The sequence below is a fragment of the Bos javanicus genome, chromosome 6 (assembly GCF_032452875.1).
Source record: "Bos javanicus breed banteng chromosome 6, ARS-OSU_banteng_1.0, whole genome shotgun sequence".
Lineage (NCBI taxonomy): Eukaryota > Metazoa > Chordata > Mammalia > Artiodactyla > Bovidae > Bos > Bos javanicus.
In genome coordinates, this window is record NC_083873.1 from 17,569,142 (window position 1) to 17,590,995 (window position 21,854).

At 46.4% G+C, this 21,854-nt stretch overlaps 1 protein-coding gene across 1 annotated transcript in view; it reads right to left on the bottom strand.

Annotated features, from left to right (window-relative positions):
* Positions 1–660: 660 nt before the first annotated feature.
* HADH (hydroxyacyl-CoA dehydrogenase) overlaps positions 661–21,854 on the bottom strand; it is a 43,580-nt gene continuing 22,386 nt past the window's right edge. The window contains exons 3-8 of the mRNA XM_061419432.1: positions 20,330–20,487; positions 15,399–15,525; positions 12,163–12,252; positions 7,940–8,012; positions 2,444–2,560; positions 661–1,508 (exon numbers count right to left, since the gene is read on the bottom strand). Of these exons, the coding sequence (XP_061275416.1) occupies positions 1,390–1,508; positions 2,444–2,560; positions 7,940–8,012; positions 12,163–12,252; positions 15,399–15,525; positions 20,330–20,487 (684 nt within the window). The 3' untranslated portion in view covers positions 661–1,389. The remainder of the gene's footprint in view (positions 1,509–2,443; positions 2,561–7,939; positions 8,013–12,162; positions 12,253–15,398; positions 15,526–20,329; positions 20,488–21,854) is intronic.

The following is a 21,854-nucleotide window of genomic DNA, read 5'->3' on the forward strand; positions in this document are numbered from 1 at the left end:
CAAGTTTCCTAAACCAGGTTCTATGTGTGGTAGAAATGTATGCACATGGTTATTTTTCCATTATACTGTAGTTAGATTCAAGTAAAAAAATTTAATAAGCTCCCCTTTATCCATCATGAAATGTGTGGAGGACAGTCTCTTAACCATGAGCACCGTGACCAAGAATTCCAAACAAGGATGCCCATTTTAGGGACAGTACTGTAAGGAAGTCTGGATTTGAAATTTTCAAATTTGCTGTATTTTATCAAAACCTAGTTCTAATCCTGGCTCTGTCACAAAACTTCTGATCACCTTGAGCACATCACATCAGCTCTCTGTTAATGAGGCCACTGGACCTCAGGGTTTCTGATGTCTTTGCAGCCTCAAAATTCTATCTTGGAAGACACTTTCTCAAGCCAATGATTAAAAGAAGCTTATGTTACACTATTTCTTTCTGCTGGCAAAGAAGAAACAGATGTTCCTTAAAAACTGGTTTTTGTGCCTTTATTACTGCTTTCCTGGTAAGAAATCTGGAGTGACAGCTACAGGCAGGCTGTACATAAACACCTTCTCCGGCCACTCCTTCCTCACCACTGCCACTCAAAAAAGCGACCACAGGCCGAAGACGGCACAGCTTCCGCCTAAATTACCAGCCTTTACTTTTATAACCATTTAAACATATTATGATTTTAAATTATACATGTTTATTTCAATTCAAATTTTCACAGATTAAAAAAACTGCATTTTATTAGAGTCAATTTGCAGCAATGATTTCTCATGGGAAAAAAAAAAAGAGAGAGACAGACAGTAATCATTCAGATTTCGGATTTGAACAAAACATCTTCCTGCACTTGGAGATCTTCCCACTAATCCAGCAGCAACATCTCAATGATGAGTTGAATCAAGACATGATACCTGACATCATGCCCAAAGGAGGGTAAGGCTTGAGGCTGCAGGCAGGAGATAACCCGGTAAAGGCAAGAGGCAGGTGCTGCCTCACAGCCTCCACAGACACAACACAGTGTCAGTGGCTGGAGACTTTCCCGTGCGCTAACAATGGACACAGGATGCTCTCGCTATAAGTAAATGAATTCAGGTTCTGGCAACTCTTCATGAAAACAACAGGTTCAAAAGAAATGTCTGCTCCAAGGCACCAAGGGTGTAAAGCTTTTTAGAAGATACACAGAAATGAACAGACTGAAAAAGGGAAAGGGAATTAGCTTCTCAGTGGAGGAATCTGCCATTACTCTAACTCTTGTAAATGATTAATTCAGATAGATTACAATCAAAACGTACATCGAACAGATCGTGCTGTGGGAGGGAACATCTGACCAAAGACCATTCCCGCGGGCACTTGGGGAGCTGCTGGTATGTGCTTACGGGGCTTCGTCCTCGAGCCAGGGAAGCTGCTCACTTGTATTTGTAAAATCCTTCTCCAGATTTCTTGCCAAACTTTTTCTCTGCTACCAGCTTATTCAGGGATGGGCAGGGCTGAAACAGGGGGTTCTTTGAGTCCATTTCATGCCAACCTATTGAGAGAGGGAAAAAGAGCTTAGGATGAAGTGCTGGGTTTATTTTACATCTCAGCATTCCCAGGGTGAGTCTGTTGGCCTGAGTCGCATGAGTGAGGCCCGTGGGCCTCTCCCACGTCAGAGTAGGAACCCTTCTCCCCACGCTCTGCCTCCAGACTCGCAGAGGCAGAGGGAAGGCTGAACATGAGCCTCAAAGCAGGGTTGCACCACTGAGCCGTGTCTCGCTTGAGGCCCAGCTCTCCCATGGCCCTTCTGTTCATCCAACCCCTTCCTGGAAATAGCTGATGCCAAAGGTGCCCATTAATTTGGTGGCTGGACCCCTCAGTGACACAGTGAAATGATTTTCAGGCATGTTAAAAATCTGAATTTGCTGCTACTGGTATTTTATATCCTCATAAAGTTCTTGCTTCCACTAGAACCTCCCCTTGCTCCTTCCCATAGGTATTCTTCGTACAACTTGGTACTATGAGCTACATTCAACTTCAGTAGCCACTACAGTAAAATGAATACACAGTTTTAAATGGTTCCGCATCTTGAATGCAGTGGCTACACAGATCAGCATGCCTGACAGAATGACTGTGTACCAATGCCAGTTTCCTGGCTCTGCTATCACTGTGGCTGCTATGAGATACAACCCTAAAGGGAAACTAGTACACAGGCCCTGTCTGTGCTGTATTTCACTGAATGTGGGACTTCCTATGAATTCACAATTCTTTCAAAACAGAAAGATTTTTTTAAAGTTACCTTATGAGACTAGGCAGTCATGTTTTTCCTTCAGTCATGTTACTTGACTCTTTCAGCTGGTGGGACAGGACTTTGGAAGGTCTACTAAGGCTCCTTATCTATTTAAATAGGCATTTAATTTAATTCACAGTTGAAAGAGACTACCTCAACTCAACTCTAGACAGACAACAGGGAATTCCAATTCTTACCGTCTAGGATGAACTTCGTAGTATCCAGCCCAACATAATCGAGAAGCTCAAACGGACCCATGGGGTAGCCGGCGCCCAGCTTCATCGCCATGTCGATGTCCTCCTTGGATGCTTCACCTAAGCAGCAGAGGGCAGCACTGAGCCACCACCACCCTTCCCATGGTCACCCTGTCCGCGCTTAGTCCCTGAATTACCAGTGTTCTACATGTCATGCACATTCAAGAAAGTTCTGGAGTCAGGATTTCCGGCTTGGGTAAGATTTTTCTAAGAGGTAACAAGATTTTCAAAGCTACTACATGAAGTTACTCTGTGAGGTAAATTCTCAAGCATTACCATTCTGTTCGTGGAGAGAGAAGGCCCCAGAGGCCGGGAAACATTAGTTACTTTCTAATGCATTGGGATTCTCCTTCTCTGGAATAACTTACTAAAAAATCCTTTAAAGCTACAGCATGTTTGTGACTGATAAAGGGACTGTTTTTTAAAAAAGGAAACAATGAAGCTATATGTTTTTCTATGTATTGTATGTATACTTTTCTTTTTTACCTTTCTTGGTTTTGTAAGTAATGAGTCATTCCTTTGAAATCCCACGCAAATAAACTCTTTAGTCAAGATAATGTTTAAAGAAAAGCCGAAACCTGACTTAGAACTGCCACTCAAGTTTGAAAGTGTGTTGAGGAAACTAAGGCAAGAACCAAAGTGCTTTTTCCGTGGAATATTATCCTCCACATAATGTCTGTGGACCAGAGGTCTTTAGAGAGAGCAACCTGTCCCCTTTCTCCAACATCAGGAGCACAACTAGCCTGTAACGAGTGTCTGTCTAGAATTTTGTTCCAAAGCATAAAGAAATGGTCAGTTAAAACAAAGCTAAATTTAAAAAGTGATTAAAAAACTTGACGTCACAACCTAAATATTTCAGATATTTTAGGCATGAGGAACAAGAACTACTTAAACAGGCATAAACGTTCTATTTTTAAAAGCATATGAAGTACTAAGATAATGCCAAAGGATTTCAAGGTGGTTCAGGATGATTAAAATACCAACCAATTATTTCTCCTGGGTGACTTTATCGGTATTCCTCTGATTAGTCAACCAGAAGTTCCTTAGAATGATTTGAGTTTCAGGTCAGAAGAGAGCAAAAATGATCACACAGACATTAGCCTTATCAGGCAGCCTCACTCATTCATTCAACTTGTTTAATATCTGTTATGTATCAGGCACCAGAGACTTGGAATGAAACAAAGAAAGACAAGTACTGCAGTGTTCATGATCTAATGTGAGGATTCAGATGGGCAAACCAAAACTTTCATCTAACAAGTGCTGAAGATTCAGGAAGATTCACACAGCTATGTGGGCAAAGATGGAGAGGTTTACTCACAATGCTATGACTTCACCAAAACCACTACCCAGGAATGGGTCCTGATGGTCCTGAAGAGAATCCCCAGGGAAGAGCGGGCAGGGAAGGGCATTCCAGACAGCAAGAACAGCATGTGCAAAGCAGGAATGAGAAAGCACATGGCAGCTGATAAAAGAGTCTGCTGAGAGGATTTCATTAGGCTCCCAGGCTTCTGTGGTGCAGAGGCCGAACACTGAAGCAAGCCTAGCATGCTTTGGGGGCTCGCTCCTGCTGCTCCTTGCACTGGGATCCTGTCCTCAACATCTGCAGACCTCTGCTCAGGTGCCAGAGCATCAGAGACTCCCCTCCTCTCTGCACATAACCTAAGAGCTATCAAGACTCCAGGCTAGGACTCCTGCCACCTCCTAGACCCCCTATATTTATCTTTCTCAAGGATTACTGGTCACAGCCTAACATGTTATCTATTGGGTCACTCGCTATAGGCTGTCTCCCCTTATTAGAATATCAGCTTCCTGCGGATAGAAATCTCATAGCATAATGGTTCCAACTTACCTTAAAGCCATTTAATCAAATCAATATTCAGGAAAGACAATAAACCCTAGAGTCAAGAGTGTTATCCTAGATTCAGAGACTCACTTGACTATTTTATTTCTAAAAAATAATATGAAGACATAGCACATTATGGGGAAAAAAGTCTGAACAGTTTTACAAAGTCAGCACAATTCTAAAAATTCTGTTCTGAGTAATAGTGTAAAAGGGGAGGGGGGAGAGAGAGAAATATATAAAAGAGACTGGAATGCCAAGTGGGAGTTAAACATGGTATCATGCTTTAGATCATTAATTCCTAATTTTTAGAGTCAAGCACTTCAAATCTGATACCTTTTCCAAAAAAAATGTGCATACACACGAAATTCTGCATCAATCTTAGAAGGTTGATAGGGCCCCCCACCCCCACTCCCTATCCCCTAACTCTGGACAAAGAAAAGCATCCTCAGTGAACTCCCAGCTCTTCTACAGACCTGGGAACTGGGGACCTGCCCGAATAGGCTTCTTCTGCTGGATCATCAGCACCACCTACCGACCATTCTTGGCAAAACAACAAACCAGGGTCACAGGCAACAGGATCAGAACTTCAGCGCAGCCACCATTCCTTTATCCAACAGCAGCTACCTAAAGCCTGACTTACACAAGCACCTTGGAAATATGAAGATGAGGACCCAAACACTGAAAACGGAGTACAGTAGGAGAAGAAAGATGTGCGCCATGCGGCAGGCATGTGCCCTGAAGCAGAAGCAAAGCATAGAGTTATGACAACAACAAAGATTACATCCAGCTTGGAGCACTGGGGACGGTCCAGTGGGGCCTTGAGAGAAGGTGGGAGTAAGGCGTGAGGCAAGACAAGAAGGCAGAGGGTGAGGAGAAAGAAGGCTCCCTGGCGAGGGACTTATCCGGTAGGCTCCAACGGAACCACTGAACGTGTCCCGAGCACGGCAGGGACACTGTGAGCAGGAGGTCACACGGTGACTGGGGCACAGGCTCGTGACACTCCCAGGTGTCACCCAAGAAAAGCTAACCACACAGCCCCACCACCCTGCCAGAGCTGCCTCTGACCCGTCAGTGGCGTCCGACAGCAAGTGCTGTCTGCTGCGGCCACCAGCCTGCTCAGAGGTCTGCAGAGAGAGCCCTGACCCCAGGGATGAGATTACAGTGGGAACGCCGGCAGCACCAGGAGTGAGGACAGAGGCTGCGAGGCAGTGCGGAGGAAGGCCTGACCCAGGAGCAAGGAGGCCCACAGCCAGGGAGCGTGGTGAGCGGCAGCAGCGTGCCCAAGACCCCACGGACAGTTGGCAGATGCACCGCTAAGGGCCTGTGAACTCTGAAAGCTGTTCAGCTGTCCAGGAGGCCCGAGTGGACAGTGATGGAGCGGATTCTCTGTTCTAACACCCCACACATCCTTCCGACGACCCCCTACCACTCAAAGCAGCGCTCCGCCCACCTGTCTTAAGAGGCATGCTCACCTCAGGTATATCAAGTATTTGTTATGTGCCCCAAATTCACAATGAAACCCTACTCCCTAAATACAGTGGTATAAGGAGGTAGGACCTTGTAGGAATTGAAGAGTCACGGGGGTGGAGCTCGCAGAGCTCTTCCCAGAGTCACAGGAGAGCTGGTTTCCTCGCTCCGCTCTCTACCATGTGAGAACACGAGAAGTCAGCGGTCTGTAGCCAAAGGAGGGCTCTCACCAGACACTCGATCGTGCTGGCACCCTAGTCTTAGACTATTGTCTCCAGAAATGTGAGAAATAAATTGTGGTCATTTATATACCACCCAGTCTATATCGCTGTTTTTTTTTTAAGAGCACATAAGCTGACCAAGATAATGTCATACAGAGAAGTTCTCCACCATGCGTTCGGAAAGGGGTGGGCTCAGCTGCCCTCACGGTCCAACTCTGCTGCCGTGCAGAAATGGAATGCACTGTCCCCTCACCCTCCTGGACAACACGATATTGAGGAGAGCAGTTTGGAAAAGGCAGAAACTAAGTGCGGATCCCTTGTTGCCTGAGGAGCCGCACTCCAGGCAGGCTGGCACGGGGAGACTCGATGACAGGTGGGAGTCAAGTGACAAATGAACAGACACGGCAGGTGAAGGAGGGTAATCCATAACACTCTCAGATTTCAAAGGAGAACGGAGGCAGCTCAGTCAGTCACTCCAGCAGGTGAACGCAAATGGGATGGCAGGCGGGCATGTGAGCACGCTTGCCGCTGGCAGAACCGTGAGGTGGCAGAAGGGACACAGTAAGAAGCCTGAGGCTGAGGAGTCCAGACCACAGAGCGGCTTTCCAGGAAACAGCGCCCACCCACTCCAATACTCAGTCCCTCCAGCACACTGAAGCAGCACCAAGGGCAAATACAAGCACTTCCCCGTGGGGTCAGATCCCCCGCCCAGTTTCATCTCCCCAGTGGCTATGATGGTGAAGGTCAGAGGGATCCATCTGTACAGAAAAGGACCACTGATGATGGGAGGAAAGCGGAAGACAAGAAAGTGACTTTCAACTTACAGCCAGACACGCGGTTCAGGTGAAAATGTATCAAAAGTGACAGTATGTGTCAGTGAGAAGAACACCATTCAGAGGTGGATCACCCATATGCTATATTCTAAAACATTACATTACCAAGAAAACCCCTGTCTTTCAAAGGAGGGCAAAACGCTTCATGCTGTCTTTGAGGTGCAATTAGATGTATTTGTTGATAGAAAAACACAGAAGTATTGGTTTGATCTTGAAGCAAAAGTGAGGCAAATGCCTCCATAAAACACAGAGAAAAGTTTTAATATTTAAAGCAGATTTTGAGGAAGCAAATATGCTTTCATCTCTCTAGAAGAGCTGGTATAAATGCTTTGTTTCAAAAATGACATTCTCAGGAGCAAGCATTTGTGAATGAAGTAACTGAAAACAATTACAGTTGCTTTTCATTCAGTCCTATTAAGGCCTGTTTGCCTTTGAAGCAGAGATGAAACAATTACCTTCCACAAATGCCATAGGGAAGGTAGGCAGGAAGATACATGACATTTTCTAACCTTGGATCATGTCCCAAGTCTATTTCTACAACAGGGAAAATCATTCTTTGTCAATCTACCAGTATTGACGAAAAACCATTTTAGACAATTCTTAAGGTTAAAAAAAAAAATGCATCATAACATCATTCAGGAAGGACCGACACCACTGTCAGAAACATTCCTTGTCACATTACAATCTTGTTACTAATTTCCCATCTCCTGTCACAATTTTACAACCTTAGGGAATTTCAAAGGTTCCCTAGCCCAGTGATTTTTATATCACTGTCATCGTTTTAAGCAATAAACCTCTTAGCCAGAGATCCAGGATAGAAACCCACGTTGGCCTATGACTGCTCTGGCTGAGACTGTAGTTGGAGGTGGCTAAGGGGGAAGTCCCCAGAGTCACCCCCGAAGCCTCCAAGGGAATCGAGGGGGTCCTGGGAACACAGTGACAAAGGCGCCGGGCTCGGGGTGAGGCTGATTCACGGGAGTGGGAGAACAGAAGCTCCTCCCCTGCTCCACAGGGCCCAGCCCTCGCACAGAAGGCCTCCACGCCTGCTGCCCGCGGCCCGGGCGGGGACAGCTACCTCGCTCACACAGCCTGACTGCTTCCATGAGGTACGGCACCAGAAGACGGTTCACGATAAACCCAGGCGTGTCCTGTCAGAGGAGAGAGAAAAACGGATAACAAGTGAATTTCTGTGAACTTTATCTTTATGTAAAGTCACCAGCTTGCTCCTTCTCACCCTGGATTATCACACACATTTATCAAGCTGTACATTTTCAATGTTTCAAAGTGCCAAGACAGCCTCGTTTCTATGCCACATGAGAGTTTAACCAACTATTACAGTAACCAGAAGCCCCTACTGCACGGGTCCTGAAAGGAGTAAAGGCGGAGCCAGGGGGCCACTAGAAAGAGCACAGCTTTGGGAGCGGGTGGGTCTGGGCTCAGGTTCGAACACTCTTTGACCTTGCATCATTCTGAAACTCAGTTTCATCATCTGTGAAATGGGAGCAGTAATTTCTACCTCACTAGTTGTGAAGATAAATGAAAGCACGTAAAATGCTGCACATATAGCATTATTATGCTCCCCTCAAACAGTAGACCCTTTACTCCTCTCCTGCATTTCTTAACGAGTCTAGAAAAAGTCACACTCCACCCTGAACGTGCCTCGGGAGCACAACTTCCCAGCTGTTGAGGATTTCCTCAGGCTCTTTCTATGTGCACTCTGGCGCTGGGCACAGGACTCTGGAGCTGGGGACAGGGCCCGGGACAAACTAGCAGGTCCCAATGGACCGAGGGCCTCTCCCAGCTCACCAATCAAGACTCCTCCCAGGAAGACGCCTTTCTTCGTTTCCCTCCTCACTCAAACACTTAACCATCTCTCCTGGAGGGATGGTGGGATTGCGGATTCTGTCTACTGACCTCTCCTGGGAGCTTGTGAGGCAGGCTCGCTTGGTACCTTTTCAGTGGTTTTTATGGAAAGTTGATTTCCACTAAGTAAACAGAGTTCCCTCTTTTAACAAAAGGCTGATGACCCTCCTTCAGGAAAAAACCCTCACCGTGGCCTAGGCTGTGAGTCCCGTTTCAAGCACACACTGGGCACTCCATACACATCTGAACAGAGATGCCCAGCTCCTGTGTTACTCTACTCACCTGCCTGCATAATGTAGCACAGGGCCGTTCCTCCTTTCACTCTGGACCAACTGAAACCACCCCTACGCTACCTCTCAGGAATACAGAGATGCACAGAAGAGCTTTATCTGTCTAACCAAGACTATTCATATAATTATGTTGATTTATTAATAATAACCAGGGCAAACCTGTTTTTTAACTTCAAAAATTAACTGCAGAAATTCAGGACAGGGTAGGGTACCTGACTACAGGAGGCCATGCCATACACAAGGTTAGAAATCAGAAAGTAGCCTGGGAAAAGTCTTTTCTCCAATATACGGAGTGTTCATATATCGTTACAAGGCTGCTCTGGTGGCTCAGTGGTAAAGAATCTGCCTGCCAATGCAGGAGACATGGGTTCAGTCCCTGGGTTGGGAAGATCCCCTGGAGAAGGAAACAGCAGCCCACTCCAGGATTCCTGCCTAGGAAATCCCACGGACAGAGAAACCTTGTAGGCTACAGTCCATGGGGTTGCAAAAGAGTCGGACACAGCTTAGCGACTAAACAACAAAAAATCGAAGAAATATTCAGTAGAACAAAAGAGCACGTTACCAGTAAGGTTACAGGCAAGGGGCTTTGTCCCCATTATGATATTCAATGCTGTTGAAGATACAGAGATACGCTCATAACACTGGAATGTAAAGAGACGCGGCCCTTTGATAAAGCAATTTAACTTTATGTACTCATACACCTTACATTTTTCGTACACATTTACTTATTCATTAAACACACTTTATTTACTGTACTTATTATATAGCAGGAATTGTTTGTCCTAAGTACTTTACAGTCATTCACTTATTCCTCACAGTAACCCTGTAAGGTAAGTTCTGTTGCCTCTGTGTGAGGGAGAGGATGCCGAGGCACAGGGAGGTTACGAGACCCGCCCAAGGTTACACATCCAGTAAGTGCCGAAGCCAGGATGTGAGCCCAGGCAGGCTGGCTCAAGTCCACGGCCTTCACCTTTTCACACCACGCTTTGCCTGTGAAGTCTTCCTATGAAGAAAGACACGTTTTAGGCACACTGATGTCATTCTTCTATGTTGGGTGCTACTACACTATAATCCTGGAGGTCAGATCCACATCTATTTGTGTAAATCAAGTTTCAGTGGGGCGGACGCACACTACTGCTTGCAGGTATGGTCCATGCTGCTTTCCTGTGACAGCGGCAGAATCCAGCAGTTGCAGCAGAGACTGTACACCCTAGAATACTTCTATCTGGCTCTTGAAAGAGAAGCCTGCTGACGTTTGTTCTATGTGATTTCCTCTACTATCTGGATGCCACACCAAGGGCCTGAATAACTGACCCTGAGAGTTAGTCAGGGTCTAAAAGACTCCCTGAATGCCTAAGGTAGCACCTAAAAAGAGAGTTCTGCGACGAAGTAACAAGAGCAATTTCATGAGACCACAGTTCCCAGGCCTGCACCCGCCATGGCCATCCCGATGGAAAAATGGATCATCGCTCTCCGTGAATTAATGACTTTGCTGCTAAAGACCACCCCTGGCTTGTTCCTGCACTCTCATTTTACACCTAGCTTTTTCTCACACAATGGCTACTTTTTGCCATGAACAAAGCAAAAACTGGTAACAAAATACAACCATACCCTCTGGTTATTAATGTGATACATATTTTTTTAATACATAAGATTTAAAACCATAAAACTGAACCAACAAAAAATGAGTGTTAAAAAATGAGATTCCCTAATATAACACTCCAGTCCTGGAATGCAGGGGACTGGCATGTTTAAGTCTGCTCTCTTTGGCTGTTGGGGTCCACGTTGACAGATGACTTATTCAGATGATTCATAAACCACGGGAGTTTTCATGGATTAATTCAATATTGTGAGTTCAAACTTGAGACTATTTTGGAAAGTAAAAGTATGCTATGAGAAGAACCACCATGATATTTAAAAGATTACAGTCAACTAGCTATTCCACACCTGGGTATATATCTGAAAAAAAACAAAAACACTAATTCAAAAAGATATGTGCGCCCCAGTGTTCATAGCCAAGACATGGAAACAACCCAAGTGCCCATCAACAGACACCTGGCTTAAGGAGACATGGCATGTATACAATGGAATACTACTCAGCCATATAAAAAAGAATGAGACCCTGCCATTTGCAGCAACATGGATGGACTTGGAGAGCATTATGCTAAGTGAGATAAGTCAGACAGAGAAAGACAAATACTGTACATCGCTTACACGTGGAATCTAAACAACAACAAACTAATGAACAGAACAAAAGAGCAGACTCACAGATACAGAGACCAAATTAGTGGTTACCATGGGGTAGGGGTGGGGTGTGGACAGTACAGGGCTGAGAGAGGGAGACGCAAACTAACGGACATGAGACAGGTCAAGGACGCATCACTGCACAGCATGGGGAGCACAGCCAATATTTTGTAGTAACTGTGAATGCAAAGTAACCTTTACAAATTCCATGAAAAAATAAAAACTCTAAAAATGTAAAAAAATTAAATTATGGTCAAAACGATAAATGACATATTTACAAATAATTGGGCTTCCCTGGTGGCTCAGTCAGTAAAGAATCCGCCTACAATGCAGGAGACCACCTGAAACGTAGGAGACACAACCCCCTCCCGTATTCTTGCCTGGGAAATCCCACGAACAGAGGAGCCTGGCAGACTACAGTTCATGGAATCACAAGGGTCGAACACGACTTAGTGAGTAAACCACCAACCATCATAAAAATTTGTAATGGCATCTTGTGACACAACTGTCCTTTCAGAAAAACTACCAAGTCATGCAGAAGTGCCGTTCCTAAATCTGAGGGGAACTAAACAAGAACTACAGCAAATGCAGAGACTGAAGGTAATCAGAGCAAAGCAGGTGAGAGCACCAGGGATAACTTGACATCTAATCACCAGGACTCCTTGCTAGACGCAGCTCGCCCTCTACAGCCTGCAGACAGACCTGCAGGAAGAGTGCCCCTCTCCCACATCAGCCCACAGCAGGAGACTCCCTCCTGGAATAAGTCAGGGTCCCAGAAAAATCACCCCCTCCCTGCAGGAAGAGTGCCCCTCTCCCACATCAGCCCACAGCAAAAGACTCCCTCCTGGAATAAGTCAGGTCCCAGAAAAATCACCCCCTCCCCGGGCTACCCATACATTACCTTGCAAGCAACAGGATGCTTCCCCAGGGCTCTGCTGAAGTCTAGCAGAGATTCAAACGTCTTCTGGCTGGTCATTGGTGTTTTAATGACCTGGAAATGCAAAGTAGAGAAGAATTATAACCACAAAATCAGCAAACAATTTCAATAGAACGGTTCAAGGAAACATTGAGGGAAAACGGCCACACAGGTGGCAAAAATAATTTTTAGTTTCAGAAAAGAAGGATCTCAAGCCAGAAACAAAATGTCCACTTCAAGACAGTGGACTATGACAGAACACACAAAATCAAGGCTAAAAAACTGATATAAATGTGTGTATATGCGTGTAGGAGGTTTCACAGACTTGTCATTGTGAGACTTGGGTTCAAACCCCAATCACACCACTTACTGGCTCTGTGACTCTGGGAATGTTTCTAGAAATTGAAATAACATTGAAATCACTCTACCTACCCTCAAGGAGCTGAGGTGAGACTGGAATTAGATTAGGAAGTAAAGCATTAAGGGCAGCTCCAAGAAAATGCTCAGTAAATACTGGCTCTTTTTAGGGTTTTACTTGCCACTGTTAATGAGTTCAGGGAAGTAACTGGAAGTCTACTAGAATATAATGCTTGCCTTTAACACACTCTGCATGAAGACGCACCTTTTCCTAGTCCAAAGATGAAGAGAAGGAGCCCCAGGAAAACTGAGTGATGCGCCCAGGCCACCAAGGTCCTGTGGACTCTGAGGGGGCCCTGTAACCCCCTATTACACCACCCTCTCCCACACAGATGCCCCAAAGGCCAACAGCTCCCTCTGCCTCAGAACAGGCTCATCCCAGAGGGAGGCTTTCATACCCAGCAAAGGCAGGCCTATGGCTGGGGCGTGCCACCTACCCAAACCCCGGGAAGGCCCAGGCCACCCCCCGACCCTCTCTGTGAGGTGCACGGCAAGAGCACGCCTGCTGCCCCGCTCACAGCGGGCTGCAGGGCTCAACAGGGGTCGGCACCGGGCACCACACCTGGCAGTCAGCTCGCAGGAAAGAACTCGCCTGTCAGGAATTAGATTTCAGCATATGAAGAGAGACCCAGAAAAATTTATATAAGTTAAATATGTAATTGAAATGCCAGTTAAGGGACTTCAATGAGAGTCAAAGCCAACAGGCTTGGCTTCTACAGCAGACCCTTTATATAAGCTCAGGTGAGTCAAAGCAAGCCCTGGTGCCTCCGCTTTCGCATATGAAACAGGGTGACGACATCTGACACATCCCCTCTCTTCTAAGGGGACTGTGTGGTGTAATGAGATAGTGTCTGTGCAGGATGGAAAGCGCTATATGAATGAAGAGAGTCATTAGCATTATCATTCATGCTTTAACGTGATCACGGCTTGGGATGTGCTGGTATGCTATGGCATGGAGGGAAGCTAATGAGTGAAAACAGACCAAAGGCGCCATTAGGAGGGGGTTAAGGATGGCACGATAGGTGCTCTGCAGACACCACGAATCAAACAGCAACCTGAGGATTATTCAAGAGGAAGCGGAAACATCACCTCCATCTGGACCAAACAGACTGGGCCGTGACAAGGGCTGCTAGTCAGGGAGTTTTAAAAATAATTTGGTGACTTAAAGGAGTCAACAGTGAAGAGTCTTGTTTTGTTTTTAACAGGACGAATGCATACTTATTCATTCATCCAACAAACAATGTGCTGCAGATACTCTGTTTCAACACAGGGTCTGAAAAATTACACATATACACATATAAATGTGCCCAGTCCCAAGTACAGGAAAAGAGCCACTCAACTTACAGTTCATTTTGGTGTTTACCACCAGGGACATACACTCGAATGCTCAAGTTAAAAAATAAAAGTTGCATAAAGAGAGCACTTTTAGAAAACATTTTCTAGAAAATGTTAACATTTGTCAAACATTAACTGTTAATAATCAATGTACCATATTTCCAAAGACACAAATGGACACTATCAGGTAAATGCAGTTGAAAACATTATTAGAGTTGGAATATGTCTTTATCTTCAAAACACGTACGTACATGACATAGTAACCGAAAACGTGGAAAATTTCATTTCACTTCCTTGCTCTTTCCTGCATTAGGAAAAATGCTTTCTTCTATTCCCTGTGCCCCTTTCGTTCCTCAACTTCTTCAAAAACAGCCTTAGAGATTGGCAGTAAATTAGAAGCCAAGAAGCAATGTTAGTGGAAGAGAGAATTCCTATCATAGGATGGTTCAGAGTAGTCCCTGAAAGAAAACTGTAGGGAAATTCAGTCATCCTTAAACTAAATGCTAATGCTTATAGAGGGGAGGGGCTGAGCATCAGGAGGTGGCAGAAACAAGGGGACGCTGAGGGAAGCGGGCCTGGAGCAGGCAGCAGTGGGAGACCACATCTCCACTCTCCCCCAAGGAGCCCCGGCTAGTCTCTGCAGGTCTGCCCGGGTCCACAGCCCCCACACTTCGCACGGCAATAACTCCTCAAGCTCAGTACAAATGCTGTTTTAATAGAAGCTGCTCCTCGGACTCTGTAATTAGCCCCTCTATAAAAGGCAAGTTGCAGCGTTTCAGTGCAAATTATCTACTGTGACTCCACCTCCCTTGTACCCGAGTCTCGAGCAAGCAAGTGGCTGCAGCAGCCCAACAGCCCTCCCGGCCACTTCCCTTCGCCTCCTGGGGCCGAGGTCAGGAGGTTCGAGGCTCTGAGGAGCTGCTTCATAGCTGTGGTCACAACACAGAGGAGCTGCGCCTCTGTGGGGACAGTACAAAGGCCCCATCACCGGAGCTGACACCAGTGTGACCCAGCAACAGTGGACAGTGTAATACAGAGGCTCTGGGAGGAAACCAGGCTTCTAATAAAATTCCTCATCCAGCCTGGACAAGACAACACAAACGCGTGGTTCTCCCCTACGTGGGCTCATCAGGCCAGTGATCTTCAGTACCACCTTCCCAATCTGATGCTTCTCTCTGCACTGCTCATCAGCTATGGCATAAACAATAAGTGATATTCCACACAGGTAACAGCCCTCCTGGACACCACTGGTCAAAAGAGAGGTCTGCAGAGGAATAAAGCCCAGGGGCCTTCCTAGATATGAGGTGCTGTTTCTTCCTTTGGCTCTGAAAGGAGACTGGCTAGAGAAACCCAAGCACAAGCACAACCAACCTGCCAACTTCCCACTACAATTCCTGGTGGAGTGCAATCCCCACTCAGAAGCAGGGCTGAGAGCGGGCAGAGCAAGCACTCAAGCAGACCACACTGACCTCCACAAGCTTCATCAAAGGCACTGGGTTGAAGAAATGGAGCCCGGCGAATCGGTCCTGTCTGGTAGTGGAATTGGCTAGGCTTGTGATCTGCAAAGAGGAAGTGTTGCTGGCAAAGATTGTGTGTCTGTGGAGAGAAAGACATTGGGGTGTTGGAATGAGTCCCATCTTTGGAAGCAGTCAGGGAAAAGACACAACTTCATTAACATTAGGCTGAAATCAAGTGACCTGCTTCATTTAAATTCTAGTTACCTGCTCCAAAAGTCTGCTTAGTCTTTGCTAATCCTTCCTTAATTTTAGGCAACAAAGTTTCTCCTGGCTACTTGCATTATTTAGTTTATATGGTTCGTGAAGAACACAAGGAGGCAATAACGGCAGTCACAAGACGAAACTGCGAGTGAACAAGCGCTGAGGAAAGACAGGACGCACCACAGACCCTCAGAATAAACGAAAACTGTGAAGAAACACCCGAATCCTCCGTGAGAAACATCCGACATGAACTAAAATCATCTCCCCTCAAATGAAAAGCTTTACTTCCCCACTGATTGGGAATTGAAATGAAAACAGAAGGAAGCCAACATGGCCCAAAAGAAGTTTTAAGGCTACACTGGTAGGTTTGGGGAAGGAAGGATACGTGTATACACATGATAAACACGGCTCAACGCGTTCTAATTGCAGTGAAAGTGTCAGTCACTCAGTCGTGTCCAACTCTTTGCAGCCCCGCAGAATGCAGCCCACCAGGGTCCTCTGTCCATGGGATTCTCCAGGCAAGAATAATGGAGTGGGTTTCCACTCCAACCATTTCCTTCTCCAGGGGATCTTCCCAACCCAGGGATCAAATCCAGGTCTCCTGAATTACAGGAAGAATTTTTACCGTCTGAGCCACCAGGGAAGCCCTATTCTTATTATAAAATCTCCTTAAGAAGCAGTAGCATCTTCTTTTGTGTATATAAAATATTAAATTATTAATTTAAAAAACTCCATGCTGATTTCAACCAAATTTAATTTTTAAAGACCTCAGTAAAGTGGGGTGCCAAAGGCATGACAGGCAAATCTTTAGAGATGGGCAAGACTGATCAGCTTTCCTACAGCACCACCTTGTGGATAAATATACACTAACTCTACTAATAACAGCAACCACAAGGGCTTGGCCACAGCACAGGAAGGGCGGTGATCCCTTACAACCAGATTAGGGTGTTCCCGCTTGCCCAAAAGGCAGTACTCTAATCTGTCTGAAATCAGGAGGAGTGGGAGGAGAGAAGGGAAGGGAGAAGAAACCAGTAATGTGGGAAGAGCAGAGAAGAGTGAGGTTGCGAAAGCAGCTGCTGTGCTGATGGTGTACACTGGTGTAGCCGTGCGATGGAATACTACTCAGCCACAAAAAAGGAGAAAATCACGCCATCTGCAGCAACATGGATGGACCTACAGATCTTCATACTGAGCGCAGTCAGTCAGAGAAAGACAAGTATCACATGGTACCACTTCCATGTGGAACCTAAACTGTGACACAAACGAACCAAGCTAGGAAACTAACAGAATCATGGACAGAGAGCAGCCCAGGGGTTGTCAAGGGGCAGGGTCTGGGAGAGGGACAGGATGGAAGGGTGGGGTTAGAGATGTGAGATGCTACAGAGAGGATGGTAAACTGCACGGTGCTACAGTGCAGCATAGAGAGCTCTATTCAGCACCCTACGATAAACCATAATGGAGGAGAATTCGTGTATAACTGAGTCACCGAGCTGCACGGCAGAAGTCAAACACTGTAAACTAACTGTGCTGCTGCTGCTTAGTTGCTTCAGTCATATCCGACTGTGCGACCCTATGGACTGCGGCCCGCCAGGCTCCTCTGTCCACGGGCATTCTCCTGGCAAGAATACTAGAGTGTGTTGCCATGCCCTCTTCCAGGGGATCTTCCCAACCCAGGAATTAAACCCGGGTCTTCTGCAATGCAGGCAGATTCTTTACCACTGAGCTGGTATACTTCAACTTAAAAACACTGATAGAAAAACACTGACCCATTTCATGAGTAGGATTCACTGTATCTATGTACCACATCTTCCTTATCTTTCCTCTGTCAATGGGTATTTAGGTTGCTTCCATATCTTGGCCATTGTAAATAGTGCTGCAATGAACACTGAGGTGCATGTATCTTTTGAATTATGGTTTTCTCCGGATATATGCCCAGGAGTGGAATTGCTGGATCATATGGTAGCTCTATTTTTAGTTATTTAAGGAACCTCCAAACTGTTCTAGAATCCTCTTGCCAATGCAGGATAAACAGGAGATGGGGGTTCAATTCCTGAGTTGGGATGATCTCCTGGAGGAGGAAATGGCAACACACTCCAGCATGCTTGCTGGGAGAATCCCATGGACAGAGGAGCTTGGTGGGCTACAGTCCATGGGGTCGCAGAGTCAGACATGACTGAAGGGACCGAGCATGCGTACTGTTCTCCATAGTGGCTGTACCTGTTTACATTCCTAGAATGGTGCAAGAGGGTTCCCTTTTCTCCACACTCTCTCCAGCACTGACTGTGCAGATTTTTTGATGATGGCCATTCTGACTGGTGATACCTCACTGTAGTTTTAATTGGCATTTCTCTAATAATTAGTGATGCTGAGCAGCTTTTCATGTGCCTTTGGCCATCTGTATCTTTTTCTGAGAAACGTCTATTTAGATCTTTTGCTTATTTTCTGATTGGGTTGAATGGCTTTTTGATATTGGGCTTCATGAGTTGTCTTCCCTTGTAGCTCAGTCGGTAAAGAATCTGCCTGCAGTATAGGAGACCCGGCTTCAATCCCTGGGTCAGGAAGATCCCCTGGAGAAGGAAATGGCAACCTACTCCAGTATCCTTGCCTGGAAAATCTCATGGACAGAGCAGGAGCCTGGTGGGCTGCAGTCCATGGGGTCACAAAGAGTCGGGCATGACTGAGCGACTAACACTTACTTCTTGAGTTGTCTGTATACTTTGGACGGTCAACATTTCATAGGGCTTCCCTGATGGCTCAGACAGTAAAGAATCTGCCTGCAATGCAGATCTGAGTTTGATACCAGGATCGGTAAAATCCCCTGGAGAAGGAAATGGCAACCCACTCCAGTATCCTTGCCTGGAAAATCTCATGGACAGAGCAGGAGCCCGGTGGGCTGCAGTCCATGGGGTCACAAAGGGTCGGACACGATAACATCTTATGGAAGTACTTTTTCCTCATTCTGAGGGTTGTCTTTTCATTTTGTTCATACTTTCCTTTGCAATGCAAAACGTTTTACATTTAATTAGGTCCCGTTTATTTTTGTTTTTATTTTCATTACTCTAGGAGGTGGATCGAAAATGATCTTGCTGTGATTTATAGATCAACAGAATAGAACAGAAAGCCCAGAGATAAACCTACGCACCTATGGTCATTTAATCTATGACAGAGGAGGCAAAAATATACAGTGGAGAAAAGACAGTCTCTTCAGTAAGTGGTGCTGGGAAAACCGGATAGCTACATGTAAAAGAATAAAATTAGAATGCTGTATGCAAAAATAAACTAAAAATGGAATACAGACCTAAATGTAAGGCCAGATACAATAAAACTCTTAGAGGAAAACAGAGGCATAACACTCTCCTACATAAATAGCACTTCACTTTCAAGGCACGAGAACAGTGACCTTTCTCAACAACTTCCAAGTTGGCTGATTTAAAGGCCAGGCAAAGGGGCTTCTCCTTAAAGAAAAAAACCTTTTTAGCCAACACCCCTAACCAAGACAGTCTGGTTTCTGTCACATGGTGCTACAGCCCCTAAGAGAAGTGAAGCTGCTCAGTCATGTGTGACTCTTTGCGACCCCATGGACTGTAGTCCTACCAGGCTCCTCCGTCTGTGGAATTTTCCAGGCAAGGGTACTGGAGTCGGTTGCCATTTCCTTCTCCAGGGGATCTTCCCAACCCAGGGATCGAACCCAGGTCTCCTGCATTGCAGGTGGACACTTTACTCTCTGAGCCACCAGGGAAGCCTGTAAAGTACGTGAGCATGCTGATCAGCTGAGTGACACACGGGGGACAGAAAGACAGGCCTCTCCTCTTTGTCAGGGTCACCAGGCCACACCGCCCTAAGGGCCGTCAGGCCAGCAGGCCAGCATGCAAGTGTCTCTCTTTAGCCACTGCTCGCTGGTGACTGCCTAAGAATTACTGTTGTCATATAATCTTAATCTGACTTGAGTCCCAATCAAGACGGGTGGCGCATGGCCAAGCAACCCACAAGATGAGCATGAATGAACATGTCAGGAGCCAACATCACCAGGAGTCATAGGCAGAACTAGAGCTGCACATGTGCATGGCTCGCTGATGCCGCACAGACAGTCCTGAGCCAGGGGCCCTGCGTCTGACCTGCACGACGCTAGCTCTCCTCGCCCACCCTTCGCCAGGAAGCTGGGTAACAACTCCGTGCTCCTTAAAGGACCCCAATTGTTTTGACTTAACCCACAGAAGGCTCAAAGCAGGAGGACCCTGGAAAACCATGGAAACAGAAGGCATTCCCTTCAATTACATTATTCTGTTGGTTTCATCCAAAAGAGGGGACACACCAAATTGCCCTGAGGTTGCTCAGCAGACATCTAGGGACGTGACGGAGTGCCTCCACCCTCTGGCCTGGGAGGGGCCATGACACAGACGCTGCGAGAGACCAAGACCTGTCCCTGGATGGACCCTCCAATTCACGAGGGAAAAACTCTACCCTCCTCTGGGGACAAGGATCAGATTCAGGACAGCCCACACCTCAGGAAGCAAACTGGGGGTGGAAGATGGAGAACAAAGGAAACAGTGTTGGCTCTTCTGGAAACAGCTGTAGAGTAATAAAAAGAAGTCTTAGTGTCAGGAGACTCCTTCCCAGGAGGAAAGCCCAAGCACCAGGAAGGCAGCCCCCAGCACCAACGAGGTCTCCCAGACATCACGTACTCGGCGGCAAACTTGTCCAGCCTCTTGAACAGCTCGTTCTTCATCTGCAGATTCTCTACGATGGCCTCCACCACCAAGTCTGTGCTGTGGACCACAGATGCTGCATCCGTGCTGGTCGATATGCTGCTCAGGGTCTTCGCCACAAACTCATCAGCGCCCTAATGCCGTGGGGGAAGCAGAAGAGAATGGTCACTGGGCTCGCTGGAAAATGGTCAATGTGCCGCAGAGGGGGCAAGCGTGAGGGCGAGGACAGGGCAGGACACCCCAGACAACCTGAACGCGCCCTGGAATCCCGAGAAATAAACTCTCTACGTCTCTTCTTAGGGTAGATGGCATCTCAATGTGCTTCTGGACCCTAGGGCAAGAATCAGCCTGTGAACAATCCCAAGTGCTGGTCAGCACACTGTCGTGTGCCAGTCATAACCTTTCAAACTCTTAGCCGGCTCTGCTCAGGTTACTAAGCTGTTTGTTCACAGCGTCGGTGTTGGCCTGTTCTATCTGCTCTGTGTCAACAGACAGCCATGTACTGTTCCATGACAGTACAGACTTCTTGGAAGCCTGTGATCTGTCTTCCAGAAAAGGGTAAAAGTGGCTCTCAGCCCCATCCGTGAGTCTGAGAGGTGGTGCTGACTATTCCCCTCTAGCAGGAGGCAGGGAAGAGCTGCCAGACTGAGCAGTTGTTTACCAACCAACAGTCACCCATCATGTGCCGGCAACTGGTAGTTCAAGAGCACAGGCCAGATACAGCCCCTGCCCTAGAAGAGCGTACAGTCCTGTCTTTTCCTCGTTTGTACCTCCAGGTTTCCACAAACAGATCTCGATCAAGGCAGAGACAAGTGGTCCCCTTATTAGCTGCTATTTTACGTCAAGATATAATTTGCCCATGAGGATTCAAAACGGTCCAGAAAAGGCATCCAAGATCATCAAAGAATAAATAATTCTCAGAGCTGTTCCAATGGTATGTGGCAGCCTGGGTGGGAGGGCAGTTGAGGGGAAAGTAGACACATGTGTATGTGTGGCTGAGTCCCTTCGCTGCCCACCACAAACTATCACAACATTGTTAATCGGCTATATTACAATTTAAGATAAAAAGTTAAAAAGAAACTATCAGAGCTGATCAATAGAAATGTAATGCAAGATGGTAGCTGATTTTAAATTTCTATCAGCTGCATTTTAACATGTGAAAACAGGTAAAATTAATTTTATTTAACCCTAAGGTATCTAAGCTACTATCATTTCAACATGTAATCAATATAGAGATGTCTTGTGTTCTTTTTCTACTCAGTCTTTGAAATCTGATGTCTATCTTACAGTGCACCTTGGTTTGGACTAGCCACAGTTAAAGTGCTCAACAGCCACCTGTAGCCAGTGGCAACTGTCCTTATCAGAGGAGAGCTAGGTGAATACAGTTTATGTCAACTCAGTAAGAGGAAGCTGACCCTTCAGGCATGTCCCTGGCAGAGGCGGGAAACACCAGGAGACCAGACTCCTGAGGAGTCTGGAGCGAAGCACCTTGAGAACGGAT